Source organism: Penicillium verhagenii (genome assembly GCF_028828195.1).
Source record: "Penicillium verhagenii strain IBT 33310 chromosome Unknown utg000002l_segment0_segment0, whole genome shotgun sequence".
In the NCBI taxonomy this organism is placed as follows: domain Eukaryota; kingdom Fungi; phylum Ascomycota; class Eurotiomycetes; order Eurotiales; family Aspergillaceae; genus Penicillium; species Penicillium verhagenii.
Genome location: NW_026643166.1, coordinates 1,963,493 through 1,981,655, shown reverse-complemented (window position 1 = coordinate 1,981,655; position 18,163 = coordinate 1,963,493). Strand labels below are relative to the sequence as shown.

The 18,163-nt window shown below is 46.8% G+C and overlaps 6 protein-coding genes across 6 annotated transcripts; 3 read left to right on the top strand and 3 right to left on the bottom strand.

The window, feature by feature from the left end:
• Positions 1-427: 427 nt before the first annotated feature.
• On the top strand, positions 428-4,908 carry N7466_000720 (putative RSC complex subunit (Sth1); the record flags this gene model as incomplete). Its single annotated transcript, XM_057160118.1, has 4 exons — positions 428-541; positions 667-823; positions 888-4,621; positions 4,681-4,908. 4 exons carry the CDS (start codon positions 428-430, stop codon positions 4,906-4,908), a joined length of 4,233 nt encoding a protein of 1,410 aa, XP_057026366.1.
• A 544-nt stretch (positions 4,909-5,452) lies between these two features.
• On the top strand, positions 5,453-6,926 carry N7466_000719 (Zn(II)2Cys6 transcription factor domain-containing protein; the record flags this gene model as incomplete). Its single annotated transcript, XM_057160117.1, has 3 exons — positions 5,453-5,617; positions 5,677-6,027; positions 6,072-6,926. 3 exons carry the CDS (start codon positions 5,453-5,455, stop codon positions 6,924-6,926), a joined length of 1,371 nt encoding a protein of 456 aa, XP_057026365.1.
• A 470-nt stretch (positions 6,927-7,396) lies between these two features.
• N7466_000718 (uncharacterized protein) lies at positions 7,397-7,766 on the top strand (the record flags this gene model as incomplete). The annotated part of the gene is made up of 2 exons (XM_057160116.1): positions 7,397-7,514; positions 7,570-7,766. The coding sequence occupies 2 exons, from the start codon at positions 7,397-7,399 to the stop codon at positions 7,764-7,766; spliced, it is 315 nt and encodes a 104-aa protein (XP_057026364.1).
• A 227-nt stretch (positions 7,767-7,993) lies between these two features.
• On the bottom strand, positions 7,994-10,770 carry N7466_000717 (glycoside hydrolase; the record flags this gene model as incomplete). The annotated part of the gene is made up of 6 exons (XM_057160115.1): positions 7,994-8,521; positions 8,592-8,752; positions 8,814-9,965; positions 10,023-10,069; positions 10,149-10,362; positions 10,554-10,770. The coding sequence occupies 6 exons, from the start codon at positions 10,768-10,770 to the stop codon at positions 7,994-7,996; spliced, it is 2,319 nt and encodes a 772-aa protein (XP_057026363.1).
• Positions 10,771-11,664: 894 nt separating this feature from the next.
• Positions 11,665-12,942, bottom strand: N7466_000716 (uncharacterized protein; the record flags this gene model as incomplete). The annotated part of the gene is made up of 2 exons (XM_057160114.1): positions 11,665-11,674; positions 11,726-12,942. 2 exons carry the CDS (start codon positions 12,940-12,942, stop codon positions 11,665-11,667), a joined length of 1,227 nt encoding a protein of 408 aa, XP_057026362.1.
• A 2,961-nt stretch (positions 12,943-15,903) lies between these two features.
• N7466_000715 (uncharacterized protein) lies at positions 15,904-16,095 on the bottom strand (the record flags this gene model as incomplete). The annotated part of the gene is made up of 1 exon (XM_057160113.1): positions 15,904-16,095. The coding sequence occupies one exon, from the start codon at positions 16,093-16,095 to the stop codon at positions 15,904-15,906; it is 192 nt and encodes a 63-aa protein (XP_057026361.1).
• Between the last annotated feature and the right edge of the window lie 2,068 nt (positions 16,096-18,163).

The following is an 18,163-nucleotide window of genomic DNA, read 5'->3' as shown; positions in this document are numbered from 1 at the left end:
CCACACGCCGTCCCCCCACAGTTACTGCCTTTCACCTTTTTTCAGGTACTTACTGTGAATCGTGTCAGCTTACCCCATTTAATTCCCTTTATCCCCTTTTGTTCCCAGTACCCGCCGGCCCCCCCCATAATCCCATCGATCGCATCTCCGAACCCGCCGACCACGCGCCTAAAACAGCGCGTCTCATCACCAAAAGGGCTTTCCACAACCACGTTTGGCTACCCTCGACTTCCCAATCAACCCCCTTTGGTCGCATTCCCACCCTGCCCAGCGCCACCACCTTACCACCCCTAGGTGTCCAGTCGCGACCTCCAGTAGGGACTGAGTGGAGTCCGCGACATTCAACTCCATTTCCGCGTCCCTTTCAATTCTATATCACCACCATCACTCTATCACCACTTATGAATTGAAAGTACCCACGTGTAAAATGGCCTCTATTCAGTCAGCGCCGAATATGGCGTCAGCCAATGGCGCCAATTCTGCACAGGGCGCGAACCCATTGCAAAACTTGACTGGCGACCAAGTCAAAGACATCCTTCACGTAAGTAATAATAACTCCATACCCTAATCGGAACTTCCTGATTTCTCACCACCCCGAATGCATACACCACCACCTTAATTCCCTCAGTTCCCCCCGTTTATTCAAGTTCCCTAACCTCGACACAGAAACTCCGTCAGATGAAAACACACATGGATGCCAAGGGTATCCGTGTTGACGACCTCCCCACCGATAAAAAAGAAACTTACAAGTACTTCCTTTCGGTTTACGTACAAGTCATGGCTTACCAGCAAAAAAAAGCTGCCGCCGCCAATGGTGCTCAGGGTAAGCCTCGTTGCGCATCTCACATTCGGTTTGTTTGGTTGCCCATCGCTGACCATATTTTCAGGCCAGAACCCCTCGATCCCACCCAACGCTGGACTTCAGCAAGTTCAGCCCCAGATGCCTGTCCAGAAAAGTGCAACGCTCGGAAATGGACCGTGGAGCAAGGCACAATACGAACTCTACCGACACCAACAGCTTTTGCATGAAAAGGCGAAGAACAATCAATCCCTGACTCCAGCCGACATGCAAAGCCTGCAGGAATTTACATCCGTGGTCGCCCCATCCCGGCCGAGGATGGTTGCTGCAGCAGAGAAGATTGTCAACGACGCCGAGAAAGGCTCGGTCGAGCCAGCTGCGAACAACGGCGATGTTCCTCCCGAAAAGACATGGTACAGCACCCTCGAACAACCAGATATTCTGCGCCAGCAAGTCAACTATCACAAATATCGCATTCGCCGAAACCGGCCCACAGTACCAGCTTCTTGGCCTTATGGTCTTGATCTGCAGGAAATTCGTGCGCGCCGTCAAGAGGTCGTTGGCCATCAAATGGCTAGCCGGCGAGCTGAGCTTGCTGAAATGTCGGCTTCTGTCGGTGTTTGGGACACTGCCAATAATGACACGCCCTCCCGCGACGATTCGATGAAGATCCGCATTTTCAATGAGCTTGCGGCGTTGGATAAATACTCCAGGCAGCAACGGCTTCGGGACGTCGTCTCTCGTGAGATGTTCCAATATAGCCAAGGAATGACTGCTAATCGTTCCGTTCATCGTCGTCTGAAGAAGCCCTCGCTTCGTGAAGCTCGGGTTACTGAGAATCTCGAGAAGCAACAGCGTGATGCCCGCGAGACTCGGGAGAAGAAGAAGCAGTTCGACCAGATCCAGGCCATCCTTACCCATGGCGCTGAGCTCATGAGCCACTCAGCTGGCGCCCGTTCTCGATCCCAGAAACTTGGCCGGATGATGGTTCAGCATCACCAGCATATGGAGCGCGAAGAGCAGCGACGTGTGGAGCGCACTGCCAAGCAACGTCTCCAAGCTCTTAAGGCTAACGATGAGGAGACATACCTGAAGCTTCTTGGCCAGGCCAAGGATTCTCGTATCTCACACTTGCTGAACCAGACCGACAAGTTCTTGAAAGAATTGGCTGCATCAGTTAGACGACAACAACGCAACCAGGCCGAGCGCTACGGCGAAGATGAAGAAATGGAAGAAGAGGAGGAAGAAGATGAAGAGATCGCCAACAGTGAGATTGATGAGGCTGATCAAGATCCCAACAAGAAGACCATTGATTACTACGCTGTGGCTCATCGCATCAGGGAGGAGGTTACAGAACAGCCCAGCATCCTGGTCGGTGGCCAATTGAAGGAGTACCAGATCAAGGGTCTCCAGTGGATGATTTCCTTGTACAACAACAACCTGAATGGTATCTTGGCAGACGAGATGGGTCTTGGAAAGACCATTCAGACCATCAGTTTGATCACCCATATCATCGAAAAGAAGAGGAACAACGGTCCCTTCTTGGTTATTGTGCCCCTCAGTACCCTCACCAACTGGAACATTGAGTTCGATAAATGGGCCCCATCGGTTGTCAAGGTCGTGTACAAGGGACCCCCGAATGCACGAAAGCAACAACAACAGCAGATTCGTTGGGGTAACTTCCAGGTCCTTCTGACTACTTACGAGTACATCATCAAGGACCGACCCATCCTCAGCAAAATCAAGTGGACTCATATGATCGTCGATGAAGGTCACCGTATGAAGAACGCCAACTCCAAGCTGAGCAGCACTCTTTCGTCGTACTACAACAGCAGATACCGTCTTATTCTGACTGGTACCCCCTTGCAAAACAATTTGCCTGAACTGTGGGCTCTTTTGAACTTTGTTCTCCCCAATATTTTCAAATCTGTGAAGTCGTTCGATGAATGGTTCAACACACCGTTTGCCAACACTGGTGGCCAGGACCGCATGGACTTGAGCGAAGAAGAACAGTTGCTTGTGATTCGTCGTTTGCACAAGGTTCTCCGTCCATTCTTGCTGCGTCGTTTGAAGAAGGACGTCGAGAAAGATTTGCCCGACAAGCAAGAGCGCGTTGTCAAGTGTCGTTTCTCCGCCTTGCAAGCCAAGTTGTATAAGCAACTTGTCACTCACAACAAGATTGCTGTTGGCGACGGCAAGGGTGGAAAGACTGGTATGCGTGGTCTCAGCAACATGCTTATGCAGCTGCGGAAACTTTGCAACCATCCCTTCGTCTTCGAGCCCGTTGAAGATCAGATGAACCCTGCTCGGACTACCAACGACCTTCTTTGGCGAACGGCAGGTAAATTCGAGTTGCTGGATCGTATCCTGCCCAAGTTCCGTGCCACTGGTCACCGTGTCTTGATGTTCTTCCAGATGACTCAAATCATGAACATCATGGAGGATTTCCTGCGCATGCGCGGCCTCAAGTACCTTCGTCTGGACGGTTCCACCAAATCCGATGATCGATCAGACCTCTTGAAGGTTTTCAATGAGCCCGGTTCCGATTACTTCTGCTTCTTGCTTTCCACCCGTGCTGGTGGTCTAGGTCTTAACCTGCAGACCGCCGATACTGTCATTATCTATGATTCCGATTGGAATCCTCACCAGGATTTGCAAGCCCAAGATCGTGCTCACCGTATCGGTCAAAAGAACGAAGTTCGAATTTTGAGACTCATCAGTTCCAATTCCGTCGAGGAGAAGATTTTGGAACGCGCTCAGTTCAAGCTTGACATGGATGGCAAGGTCATTCAAGCCGGAAAGTTCGATAACAAGTCAACCAACGAGGAGCGTGATGCTCTTCTTCGGACCCTTCTGGATACTGCGGAAGCTGCAGATCAAGTGGGCGAACAAGACGAAATGGATGATGATGATCTGAACGAAATCATGGCTCGTTCTGAGGATGAGATCAAGATTTTCCAAGAAATGGACCAGGCGCGACTGGCCAGCGACAAGTATGGCCCCGGCAAGCGTTTCCCCCGTCTCATGTGCGAGGATGAGCTACCGGATATCTATCTGCAAGAGGATAATCCTATCACCGAGGAAGTCGAGGCCGAGGTTTATGGCCGTGGTGCTCGTGAACGCAAGATCACCCGATATGATGATGGTCTATCTGAGCAGCAGTTCTTAGATGCGATGGAGGGCCTCGAAGAGGGTCGACTCACTCTGGAGCAAGTTATTGAGAAGAACGAGCGCCGGGCCGCTGAACGTGCAGCCAGGAAGGATAAGAAGCACAAGAAAGCATCAGGAGCCGATGTCGATTCTTCTCCAGAACCCGAGCCCGAACCGTCTATTGCCGATGAAGAAGAGACCCCTCAGCGAAAGCAGGGTCGTCGTCGTGGTCCTCCACCCAAGCGCAAGGCCGAGGAGCCGCCCATCGAAGAAAACCCACAGCCTAAGCGCAAGAGAGGCCGCCAACCAAAGACTCCCGAAACTTTGAGTAGTTCCGACCGTGCCATCTTGACCCGCATCGTTTCCAGCACCATCCAATCCCTGAAGGAGATGGAACAGGAAATCCCAGCTGAGGGCTCTGATAGCGAGGAAGGTCCCCTTCTACGTGCCATAATTGAGCCGTTCATGAAGCCTCCACCGAAGACAACGTACCCTGATTACTACATGATTATCAAGAATCCCATCGCGATGGATCAGATTGAAAAGAAGTTGAAGCGCGATGATTACCAGAGCTTGAGGGAGTTCAGGAACGATATTCACCTGCTCTGCCAGAACGCTCGAACTTACAACGAAGATGGCAGTATCTTGTTCCAGGATGCAAATGACATCGAGGTAAGCAAGATTTTCTACCCTCTGTTTTTCCTTGACCACACACTAACTTATTATCTCAGGGCAAATGCTTGATGGAATTAAGGAAGCAGACCGAGGGTCACCCTCAGTTTGCCAATTTTGATGATCCTGGCTCGGTCGCTGGCGACGGTCAGTCGACTGGCGCCGACACCCCCTTGACTGCCGGCACCCCTGGAGCCCAGCCCAAGCTTAAGCTTACCTTCAACAACTCCAATTTTGACAATGCTAGCACCGCAAACGGTACTGATTTCAGTCTTGATGAAGAGTAAAATCCTTACTTCGGGACAAGTCTTCATACATACATTTTTTTCTCTTCCTTTTCCGCCTGTGTTACTGTCATATTCACCTTGGAAATTTCTTCCTTCTGTTATGAAATTCTGGAAGGCGTTCTCCGTGCTTTGCGTTTGGTGAACCGGACAAGAGATTCTGTTTTTCATTTTTTGTGTTTTCAATGAACGATTCATTAACGAGAGGTGGTCGGTCTGACCGTGTGAAAGATCTTTAGATCAGTTGGACCTTGTATGTTGTCAGCATGTATGGCTAGTCAAATTATTAAAGAAAGATTCAAATAATGGGTTCGGAATATTCCACGTTTGTCTTCAAATTACTTGGTAGAAAGTAATCCTCCAAGGATGTTAAATCTGACCAACCTCGTATCAATTGAAGCCTCAAATTTCATTGCATACATAGCCTCAACACGTGATGTGGCGATGAGTGTGCAACCTTATCATGTCCTTCTCTTCATAACGAATTTCATACCATGTCTCAAGTCTCGAAATCAGGGGAAGATAATCTGTTCTTCATGACCACGCCATGCCCGCGAATATTCGTGTCCTCAAGGATGATGCTGGTGCCCGCAATCTTCAGACCGTATTCCGAGTGTCTCCACTCGGGCAGAAACGACAAGAAGTCCATTCAAGGAGAACCCATAAAAAATCCCGAGCTGGTTGCTTGACATGCAAGAAGAGAAGAGTTAAGGTATTTCATGAATGGACAAGCTCGGCAGATCCATACAACTAAGACTGAGATTCATACAGTGTGATGAAGAAAAACCAGAATGTCAAAGGTGCAAAAGCCGCGGCGTTGACTGCTGCTATTCGTCCGAATTGGAAATTCCCAGCAATAATCAAGATAGTCTGGGGATACCTTCTCCAAAAGATGCTACTTTTCCCTCTCTCGCACTTGACAATCTTTCAAAAAGCATTCAAAATACGCTGAACTTTGACCAAGAGCAGGGGAAAAGTCAGTATGATTTTCTGAATAGAAGATCCGGCCATCCACTCAGCACAATTGCTTTCCAGCATTTCATCAATGCTTCGACTGATACGGTTGCAATTCCTGGTATTCGCAATGTCATGCGAACCGATATGATACGCGTCGCATTCACAGTAAGTATCGATTCCGCCATTGACAAGTTGAATATCTAATTCAGTCTACGCAGAGTTCTCACTTAATGTACACCATCCTCGGCGTAGGAATGCTTCACTACAACCGGATTTCTCCCAGTAAAGAAAGATCTCTTGCAGAGTCTTATCTCTGGCAAAATGCAATTCAGCTCTACCAAAAGGCCATATCTTGCAAAATCCAGCCAGATAACATCGACGCCCTTCTATCCACATGCATGCTCATGGGCGTAATGTCTATATGTCCCGAGCAATTCGAGCCAACAGACTCGTGGGTCCTCACCAACAAACCTGAAGCGATGAACTGGCTCGCATTACAAAGTGGCATGAAAGCCATTTTAACGCTTGCATCGCCCTATCTTCCCGGCAGTATCTGGGGCGACGCATTCAAGGGCGTTGATGAAACGGGGGATAAAATCTTCAAACAGGATGAAGCAGAAGCTACCGGACGCGAGGGTCTAGATTCCGATTTGGCCGATTTGTGTGGGATCGATGAAAATAGTTCTGCTGCAACGAACGTTTATTACGAGCCTTTGAGCTATCTTTCCAGGCTCGTGAAGTTGCAACCTAGTGGACCTAATGCTGCGCACTGTGCGTCGTTTATGGGGAGGTTGGAGTGTGACTTCTTGGCTCTTTTGCGGAATAGAGATCCGCCTGCACTCATTATTTTGGCTCATTGGATGGGCCATATGTGTTTGTTGGCTGAATGGCAGCCTTGGGTTGAGGGAAGAATCAGGAAGGAATGTGTGGCTATCTGTATGTTCTTGGAGTATAGCACCGATTCGAGGGTATTGTTGCTGTTGCGATTCCCCGCAGAGGCATGTGGGCATAAGCTTCGCTTTATTTCAAATCTCAGCTTGTACAGAGAAAACATAACGAATTAATTGAAGAAGCCACGCTTCTTATAGACCCACATTTTCATGTGGCTTTGAATTCAACTACAAGAATAAGCAATTACCCAATATGGACTCCATGCACATGTGCTATTGGAACTACAATTCATTTGGGCTGCTGATCCCATATTTTTGCGGCTGATCCCCTTGATTTTGCTCTTTAGCCTTGGGCCAGAAGTAATGTTTGATATGCTTGAACTCGCAGCATTGAAATCATTCGATTCGTTCAAAATGATAAGCACTTGAGTGGAGTTGCAATGCAATACTTTATGCAAGGACTTGAGACTATTAATGTCATGTGCAACATCAATTGAACGCACTCTCTGATGTTTCTTTGAAAACTTTTATCATACATCCTCGCAGTTTCATACCTGAGAGCTCGAATCATTGATTGCAAGGCTGGATAAAGGTACTCACCCATCCTCCGAAGATTCTTTCAACCAGGACAGTTCTACCGCTAGATGGCTGCAACGGAGGAGTCGCCCCTTCTCCAAAATCCAGATGGCGGCGACCAAGATGTGGAAAATGGAACGACCAGATCGAAGATCGGGACCGGCTTTTTGGCGGTGATGCTTCTCTGTATGTCAACACGAGACAAATCCTGAGGGTATTGCTAATTGGTTTTCAACAACAGCGGCCTTCCTGGCCTCATCTGACGATTCGTTCGTTCTTTCCACGTCCTCTGATATTGCAGCGGACCTCGGGGCCACCAAGGCTAGTACATGGCTCATTACTGGTTTTAACCTTGGATACATGGTTTCTCTGCCTGTTGTAAGTGCAACGATGTATACCGTCTGGCATTTGCAGTTTATTTTCACTAGCAAGTACTAGACTAAGAAGGGAACAACTTTTAAACCAAACATACATGCACTAATTCACAAATCCGCACATAGTAAATCCCAAAGGGATTTAAAGGGACTTATAGTTTGGTAATCTTCCAACTTCCCTTGCCACTCTCAATATCAAGCTCGTAACATGTACCTGAATTGAATGACATCAATTTATCCGACGAGTCGCAAGAATCCCCTGAGTATGCCGCGATCGAGAAAACGGATTCGTCAAAGAGGGTAGACAGCGGAGCCGCCGGAGGTTACCCAGGCGATACAGCCAACATCGCTTGTACTTCCTTCATCGTCGGTGAGATAGCTCCCGCAAGTACTATCCGAGTACATGTTTAGCTTGTAGTAGTCGGAAGTTGGGGGAGTATTGGCCTCAATTGTGGCGCTGCTGGATGAGCTACTCGAAGTACTCGTGCTCTGGTCCTCCGTGCTGGTAGAGGAGGTGCTGGTAGAAGAAGTGCTGGTAGAGGAAGTGCTGGCAGAAGAAGTGCTGGTCGAGGAAGCGCTGGTGGAGGAGCTACTAGCACTGGTGCCAGTTGCTGTCACCGATCCCCAGCGGGTGGCATCCATGGCGTTCCGCCGGCTCACAATGCTGCTGGCGATTGCATCTAGCAGAGATGAATCTTCCACAGGCTCGGAAACATACATGAAGCTGTTGGTCTCGGTTAAGTAGGTTCCTGTGGTGGTTATGGTCGATGTCGTAGTGGATGGAGTGGCTGAACATCCTTCAGTCGGGCCACAATATGTCTAAACAGGAAAGTAAAGATGTCAGTCAGCCTTCACATTAGATACAAGTTGGACTGGGTCTTGAACTTACGGAGGAGCTAACAGTTGCAGAAGTCATTCCACTTGTCGAGATTGTCTGCACAAGGACTGTGCATATGGTTGCTGTCACCATGGAAGTACAGTCCTCATCCTCGGAAACCTCAGGTGTGTCTTCAGTTGTGCCACCACCGCCACCCTCCACTAGACAACCACCTATGCGATAAATAACTCAGAATTTCGCTGTGCACCAATGGTATGTTAATCAAGCTCTTACCTGTTGAGCCGCAGCCAGGGCCACAAAACTCTAGTCCACAGCCACCCCCACACCACCACAGTCCACATCCTCCATCACACCCGAATAATCCGCACTCCCCATCGCAGCCCCAGTTATCACAGTCCAATGTACCACATCCCTCACATTCACTGCTATCTGTATTATCTGTGTCATCTGTATCATCATCGTCATCGCCGGTGTCATCGTCGTCTCCCGTGTCATCGTCGTCTCCCGTGTCATCGTCGTCTCCCGTGTCATCAGATTCAGTCTTATCTGTTTTTTCACTTTTTACCTTTATGGGAGGAATTGTGTTTTGGGGGGTAATGTCTGTATATGTGGCGCCCGGTCGAATAGTGACAGTATGGGAGGTAGAACCCCATGATATAATAGTCTTGGAGTCATCATCTGTGCTGCTTGTCGTATCATCATCACTCCCAACTACTGTGGCCGACGATGAAGTCTGGTTATCATTTGCAACACAGTAGTAGTAGTCAAGCCAGACACCACTAGCGCAGTCTGTTCCCACATTAGGGTTCCAGGTGTCGAAGTCAAAAGTATCAATACCGTAGAACTCCTCAATACTCCAGCAGGAGTCGCCACTCTGCACCAGGTAGAACTCTGTGCAGCCACTTTCCATGTTTGCAGGGTAAGGAGTAGGCGTAGTTATTACGGCTGCAACCGCGGTCGTTGTGCTAGGGGCGCTGGTGATGGTCGCGGTGTTTTCCACAGTCACGGTAATCGTACCAACGCCGATGGTTGAATAATTGGTCGATACTAATGGACCCAACGCTATGTTCGGAGGGAAAACCAAAGTAATGGCTGGGGGTGCAATGCTCTGCTCGGCGGTCATCATGCCGGTAGGGTTGCTGGGGACAGTGACAGGCCAGAAAGGAAGCCCAGTCACGACGAAGTCTGGAACGGAGATGATTGTTGTACTTGTGGAAGTAGTTCCATCTGCACTAACAATCACCGGAGTGGTAACGGATGGCCAGGTCACAGTTTGCGTTTCATTCAAAGGAAATGGTGGCAAAATGAACGTACAAGGAGGCTGACAGGAGACTTCAGGGGAATCACTATCCCAGATTTTAGGGAGGATGTATACCTTGCCATCTCCTTCAGCAGAAAATACGTCAGTCGAGTTGGAGATAGTCTCTACCAATGCATGTTAGCTCAATTATCAAGGCTGTGAGAGGAGAACAAAATAGATACCTGACAGATCGCCCGCATTATCTTCGTCGACAGCCCAGGCAAAGACTCTAAATTTAGAGATAGGATTAGCTATATACCACTTGAGGTAGGCTGGTAGAAAGAAAAAAACACAGTACGATCACTCACCCTCCCATATATCTCTCGTTAGCAAAATCCATCTTCATTTGAATGGTCTCATCATCATCGTAGGCTACCCACTGGTCTTCATCATAGACAGCAATCTTCACAGCCGCAGTAGAGTCAAGCCAGACAGTGGGGTTTCGAGAGGAGTCGTTGACAATATTCATGATCTCAGTATAAGAAAGTATACCCTCGGTCTCAGTGCATGGTCCAGCATTGCCTTTAACACCAGCAGTCAGTTTCTTTGAGATAATTCGGTCAAAACATTGAGAATCTATGTTAGCATACCTCCAGTACTAAAGGGACATCCAGGATCAATGCAGGATGTATCGTTCAGGGTATAGCCTGTGGAGATTAGCGGAGTAACCTTATAATGTTTCAAATCGTGAAAATTAGACTGGGGTGACATACTGCGGCCGTAAAATCCAAGTCCAAGGTTCACCTGACTAGGTTCAATGTCGTTATGCCAGAGAAGTTGCAATCCAGAATTGATCATCGTGAGATTGGTGCTAGCATAGACATAAGATCCGATAGATGCAATCGTGCTGTCCCATGTGCCATAGATATCGTAGGACATGAAATTGAACTGCAAATTATCTCTATCAGTGGAAACACTTAAGACTGCCATATCAGGGCGCAAACTCACCCAATCAATTGTAGTTGAAATGTTCGCAATGTCAAAGTTTTGAAGGTACCAATAGGAGCTTGGGAGTGTGATTGAAAGTCCGTAATCATCACCCAATGAAGAACGAATGTTTTGAAGGAAAGTAACGTAGTTATCATAATCAGCAGCCGTGCCATATCTATCGGAAGCTCCAGGATATTCCCTAAAAATTGTCAATATATGCATGTTTGTACCAGAACATAGCTACCACATGTGCAAGAATGTTGCTGTCTATAATACTGACCAATCAATGTCCACACCGTCAAAGCCATACTCTACCAAGAACGCTTTGAAAAAAGTGGCCCAAACGCTGGGTCGTGTGGTGTAATGTTCAAAAACACATTATGGGAGCTCTTGCAGACAGTTCGAAGCCAGTCGATGATATGTCCGAGGTTTTCGTATTCATTCTGAGCACGCTCGGCGAACTCGGCGTACCACTGTTTTTGACCAATTGAACGACTCTTCCAAAACCAAATACTCGTATATTTGGTTATTTGCAGATCTCCATCATAATCCTCACCCATACAATCTACTGCATTGAGCCAGACATCGCTTACTAGACCTCCAAACGACCTCTGGACACATGTTGTTCTGGTGAATGGAATCATTAGCGAAAGGATTAAGAAGAGTAGTGAAAGATTGCCATACTGAAGCAGGTTCTGATATGCGTATTCAAATGATCGAAGGTCACGATTTGAGACATAGAAACTTGTAATCTCTAGGTTATCCAAAAGTGGTAGGCTTGGACCTGGGATTTGCATGTATGATAAATCTTCAATTATCCCTCTGCATGCATTTTCGAAATCGTGAATAAGTTGGTGGAAGTACTCTTTATCCTCTATTGATGCATTCTTCATGTCACCGAGGCCTATTTAGTGCTTGGTGAGTAAAGTGTATGAACAGTATTAGAGCCAAATACGGACCAGCTAGTAAGAACATTCGAGTGGGATCATTATGATCAGAGGCTCGGTAGACGCCAGGCTTATGTCGGAGCTTCCAAATGGCAACGCGAAGTTCTGCAAATAGATTATCGAAATTGGGAGTTTGGTGCAAGAGGCGGAAAGAGATCACTTCAAGTACAGTGGCTGATTGACGAGTTCGTTGAGTATGCATCGAAGGTAGTTCGTACTGTGTCATCGACCCCATTTGGAACCAATTACCAGCCGGACTAGAAACCCTTCGTTTGTTACCAGTCGTGTATGCCTGTCTCATTGATTCTATGTGTACCACGTCTTCGAAGTCAAGACGAACCGAGTCCTCTAGATCACATCGGCGAATCACTGGTGTATTCAGCAGCGGATAATCCCAAGTTGGTTGATCGGAAAGAGGAGCACAGGCTGTCTTTTGCGATGAATTATTTAATCCTTCGTAGCGCATTTGTTCTGTCATAGAGATGACCAAGCCATTTGCCTCTTTTGCTAGAATAGCAAATTGATCGGCAATTTTGGAGGGGATCTCCAAATCAATACCAGTCTTCCGGAGGATAAGACCAGAAAAGTAATGGTTCTCAACCTTGAAGTCTTCTGTTATCGTAGAAGAAACATCGAACCTCTTCTCATAACTTCGGAAATCCGCTTCCACCCATTCTCCACGAGCATATATCAGGTCATTCATTGCGTTAAGCCGAAATAATGAATTCCATCGCTCTTTGAATTTGTATTGTCGTTCGTCGGGCGTGTTTTCAGAGGCCGGGAAGTCATAGGAGAATAGCTCCAGGCGAAAGCTAGCATTGGAAATATGAGCGGGAAGAGCAAGCTGCGTACAGCGGTTGGTAACATGCTCTAGGTAGCCTAATAGCATACTGAAGCCCAATGAACATTGGAATCGACTCCAGGCTGGACCATTCTCCCATTGAATCAAGACCATGACTGTGCTTTGGTTGACTGGCGCCCAAAAGAGTCCTTGGAAGCCCTGGATCGTAGACACAAAGTCTACAGACTTTCGCCAGAGAACTGAGACTGTTGAATTATCCTTTAGGTTGACTTCTGATAGGAACTTCAACTGTAGGATACTGAGAATTGGAGTCCCAGGTAACTGCTCCCAATCTGAAGCATCAAAACAAATGCCTCGCAGAGAGGGTTTCATAATAGATTTTGGCATTTCGTCGGGGTTTGGACGGATAATACTGGTAGGCATGCTCACTGCGAGGTCAGAGAGTACTCAATCAATTGAAAGTAGATACAAACGGGGGCTTAACCACATTGTTGTAGATATGAGCATGGTAGCTGTCACAGGGTACCCGTGTATTTAATACCCGTACGGGAACTGAACCGTCCGAACCTGTTGACGGGCCACTGCTCAGAAAAATCTGCAAAGTGGATCTGAAAGTCGACCTAGGTCGCCCAAGGCATCCACAGACGAACTAACTATTCCAATCTTCAAGCTTTTCCTAAGCATTTCTAGCGCGGCCTAACGAGGATTGCACGCTGCCCAGTTCCGCTGGCCCAGAATTACGCAGATATGCCTACTCTTGAGAGCTCTTTCTGAAGTTGCGAAGAAAAAGGGAGAACGCGCATTTTTGTCTTCATGCAGCTTTCATGCACAAAACAGTAACATAGCCTGGTAGCAACTGGGAGCAATCTATTCTCTTAGACTCAAATCAAAAACCCAGGGGAGGAAGGGTAAGATGTCCGTTCTAAAAATCCGGCCATTGAATGGTAAATTGGCGGCAGCTGGATCCTGCTGTCGGCCAGAAAGGGAGGGATACATCGCGGTAACCGGGAAACGGACGAAATGGATTAAAAAATCTGTATTCCGAGAGGTCTGGAGGGGAGAGAAAGAAAGACAGAGATATCTAGCTAAGACTTGCCTATGCATGTGTGCACGCGTTGGAGCAAATGGAGGGGGTCGCCTGACCTCACACTCCAATATAAATGAATTCGGATGGGTCAATCCTGTACTGTTTTTAAGATGGAAGATGCATGTTTTAAAATTACACAGACTTCCGTCGAATAGAGAACCCGTTTATGTGATGTATTATATATTTATGTCAAGAACAAGAAAATAATTGAGGTGTTAGATCATAACATTTGAATATAGACTCTGCAAAGGGGGCCTGAAATTCGGGGATCTACTGCTGATAAAAACAACTATTCATTTGATCCAGCAACGAATAAATATTTAACAAGGATACGGTCTATGTGACAGATACTAGACATAATGATCCGTGCCTTCCTAATCGGGACATCGTCGTCCCTCGCTTAAAGTAAGGCACCACGTGTGATGACTAATCGATGGAGATGACCAACATTGAATCAAAACTTCAAACGCGTGCGGTTGCGATAACGAAGTTGATCCACGGGTCGAGCGCCTAGGATGTGCGTGGTAAATTGCAGGATCTGCATTTGAGTCAGCCCACCCCTGATATAATCGACACGAAAGGCTCCACTCACATCAAACCCCGGGTCATCTCTATGACCATTCTCGGGACAATCGTTTCGGTCAAACATACGGTCGAGTTCCAGGATCTGTGAGATTTCATCCCCGATCCAGTGGGGGTGGTCTTTATGGTCAGCACGACAACGGGCAGTGTGTGAAAGAATGGAGCATGTACTGAAATCCTTCAGCTCCACTTGCTATAGAACTTCTAGCCGTTGCACGGTGTTCCGCCGACTTTAACTCTCTTGAACGAGATGCCGTATAAATGGCAATATACAGAAAAGTCCGATATCTTCTAGTACAAAGATAACAGTTCCGTACTGGCCTAGGGGAGATGAGTGTCTATAGGACCTAGCATATATATTATAAAGTGAATTATCTCCTATATACGATCCACAGCTCGTGTGATTATTTTTGTTATACCTAGCTGAGGCTGGGTAACTATTCGTATTATATAGGTTATTTGTGCTTCTGATATAGTTCATACAATTTCTACCGAAGCTATATAGAATACAGGAAGCTATAAGTATACCCTAAATCCTATATAGTATAGTGCTTAGAGTTATACATACTACCCTGGATGAGCCACCTACTCTACCGGCACCATAATATTAAGCCATAAGAGCTGATTCAAAGACCATATAAGGGCTTATCGGGAGGTAATCCGCCACGACCTATCGCGCCATATAGTATATAGATATATTGTGATAGCCCAGACCAATCTAGTATAAATTCCTCCAAGTAGGAACTAGTAGTAGAAAGACCCCTAGTCAATTAAATAATACATCAGAGCACCTATTACTATCGAGGTAAGGATACAATAGACTTTAAGGCCGAATTAGGGCTAGCGTTAAAGAGTCACAATAAGTATCCAAGGTAATATTAAGACAAGACTGCATCTGGCCTATATAATATCAGTCACTTTACGTCGGACCTGCCGTAGGGAGTTTAGGAAGGCTGTCGTTAGGGCCCATTTTACACACCAGGAGTGGAATAATGAGGGAAATTCCGAGGGCAGTATTCCAAGCAACTATGCTGATTCACGCAATGGACGTCGTTTGAAGTTCCTTTTGGTGGCTTGTTCTTCAATTCAACCGGCTTGTTTGAGTCTTTGGAAGAAGAAGAAGTTGTATTCAATGCAGGAATAGAAGAGGAAGACTGTTCTCCTTCTCTGGTTAAGACTCGACCCTTCAAATCTTGTGAATACTCGCAGAAGTTGTTGTATATGAACGTCTGTGCAGTGAGGTTCTTCTCTTTCATTGCTTGTAGAACCATGTCACGTACGTCGACTTGTTGAACTTGAAACAAGAGTATTATCATTGTATAATAAGCCTCGACACCCATCTTGCGTTCCTTCAGCCTCATGTTTTGCGCATAATATTTATTAATAATAATAGCTATTGTTGGCAAGTCTTCCCTTCTAAGACTGGCATAAGCATCTCATTGCATCATCTCTTAGTGTATGCCGAAGCCGCGCATCTCTTCGTATATTCCTTTCCAGATATCGTCGGCAAAGACTAGTAGAGATTCGGTTATTCGAGCTTGAATCTTGTTGCACATAGATCTGGGTACTGATGTTGGCGATGAGCCATTCACTAATGCTTTTGGATGCCTTGGACATGCACTTGCTGTACTAGCGTTCTTCGCCGGTCTTGGAAGATCACTGTCAATAAGGCCGTCTATTTGGTGGTGTTTGAGGTTGGTAAGCACAATCCTCTTCTAAGAGTCATAATCTTCCGCTTTTTGTAGAGGATTCTTCAGTGGATTGATCGTCAGTTTGACGACTGTGAGGCCCATTCCTTGGTCGGTTCGAGTAGCGATGGCAATATTGTTCCAGTTGTTGTCAGTGTCCGTGTTGTGCGGTTTGTCAATGAGGGCCTCTATATTGTAATCAACAGAAAACGCCGTCATGTTGAGGTTGTTAGCGCTGTGCTACTGCCTCGTATTTTTGTGAAGGAAGATCCTGAATCTGCGTAAAGCAATAAAATAGGGTGAGGGGGGGGGGGGGGGGGGGCTGAATCTGCTAGAAAGCATCAAAACAGGGCCCTAGGAAAGAGAATCTAGCTTAAATTCGCTTAACTTATTGATTTACAGCGATAATAAGTGAGAAAAGGAGGGCTCATAACCTCATAGAAACTAACGAGGAAGAACAAGCAAAAGAATGAATATGAATTGATTTGTTCGAGGAAGGGAAAGAAAGGAAGAAGCAAGATGCAGCCTGCAAACTAGAACTAAATAGGAAGCATTGACAAACATGGTCATGTGATTCCTAAGAGTTAGAGACTCTGGCAGATCTCGAGCGTGACGACCCGAAGCTCGCCTTTTAGGCCTCTCGACTGGTCGGAATCTACCGTCGCCTATGGGAGTTGTGCGTGGCGAAGCACCGCGAGTGCGATAAAACGATCGACGTTAACCTTTGCCTGAAGCAGGCTGGTGTGCAACTGAGCAATGAGAGGGAGAGCCTCCGAGCTCGCCACGATCAGCAAGTAGCCCGGCTGCGCTTGTTTGACTAGGCTCTGAGATCGTCTTAGGAATAAATGACTGGTATGCTTATTTAATGGAGTCAGGTTTCCAGAGGTGACCTGGCGGATTTGGTCAATGTTAACCGTAGCGAGTGAAAGGTCATTTGCTTTGAATATTACTGAATCAATATTTTTGGGGCAATGTATTGATTGTAATTTGGGGTGTATGTACTACTTTGAATGAGACAATATGAACTGCTTTTTATCTCAAGTGCTAAGAATGTAAAACAAAAGAGCTTTGATGGCTTGTAGACCAGGAGACCTATTATTGATCCTCAAGACTTTCATTCACACATTGCTCTAATTTGAAAAATAGTTCCCCAAGTTATGTACAAAAAACGACAAATCAAGGGTTGGCATTGTGGGCAGTGTAGCTAAAGGGGAAAGGGCCGAGTGATTGGCGTACGGCAGGGGCTCCATGCGTGGCCACAGAGATAATCGGAAGCAGGAGGTCCTCGGTGCAGCGGGGCTTTGCGCGATGATGTCAAGCATCTGTCCACGCACTCGGCGTAGGTTGCCCATAACCGTTTCTATCCGGGGCAAGAAAAACACATGCTCGCCAATTATGTCGCCGGTGACTTGATCGAGACGTGTCAGTCGAAATTCCACCCAATTTATCTGCTCGGAGAGACAAAACGCTAACAGGTGGAGTAAAATCTCCTTAGGCAGGGTTGAAAGTGCCAGGGGATCCGGACCGGTCTAGTTAAAGCTGGGCGCATCGTCGAGTCCAAACCAGCATCGGCCTGCCTAGTACCTTCAGCACTTGGAGGTGCCCTCGGAGGATATTTGGCAGGAAGATACATGCAAAAGTTCGTCTTTCCATTACTCACATCCATGGCTATTGTGTAAATACAAATGAACCAGCGGAGACTAACCTGATATGACAGAACTAGCCGATACTATAGATTAACTCAGCTTGGTCTTTGCCTATGCATCGGCAGCTGCATCTTGATTACGATTCGATGGTGTTTCTTTTACCCATCATTATGGGAACTTGTCTATGACTTCGGCCATGGAGTGGGATTGGGCATATTATTCTCGACCCAGTTTGTGGCATTATCCGCCCATTCACCAAAAGACTATGCCGCCAGATTAATCACCACATACTACCTTATGCAACAGATTGGGACTGTTGTGGGTGTATCTGTTACAGCGTGGCTAGTTCGAAGCAACTTTACGAACGCCTTGAAAACAAAGTTTGCAGGAAATCCGCAAGGGCTGAGTGTAAGTCCAATCCATCTTGAATATTTGAAGTTGTGGGACTGACAAGCTTGGAAGATGGTGAAGGAAATACTAGAGCACCGTCGGTATGCTGCTTCCCTTCCCGACGACGTTAGCAAATCAGTGGAGGTGATCTTCCGGAAAAGCTTCATTGCTGCACCAGGTATGTTGGTATTACCTGAAAACTAAGTTCGGTGGAGCTGAGACTGATGCAATTATAATCATGATTAGTATTC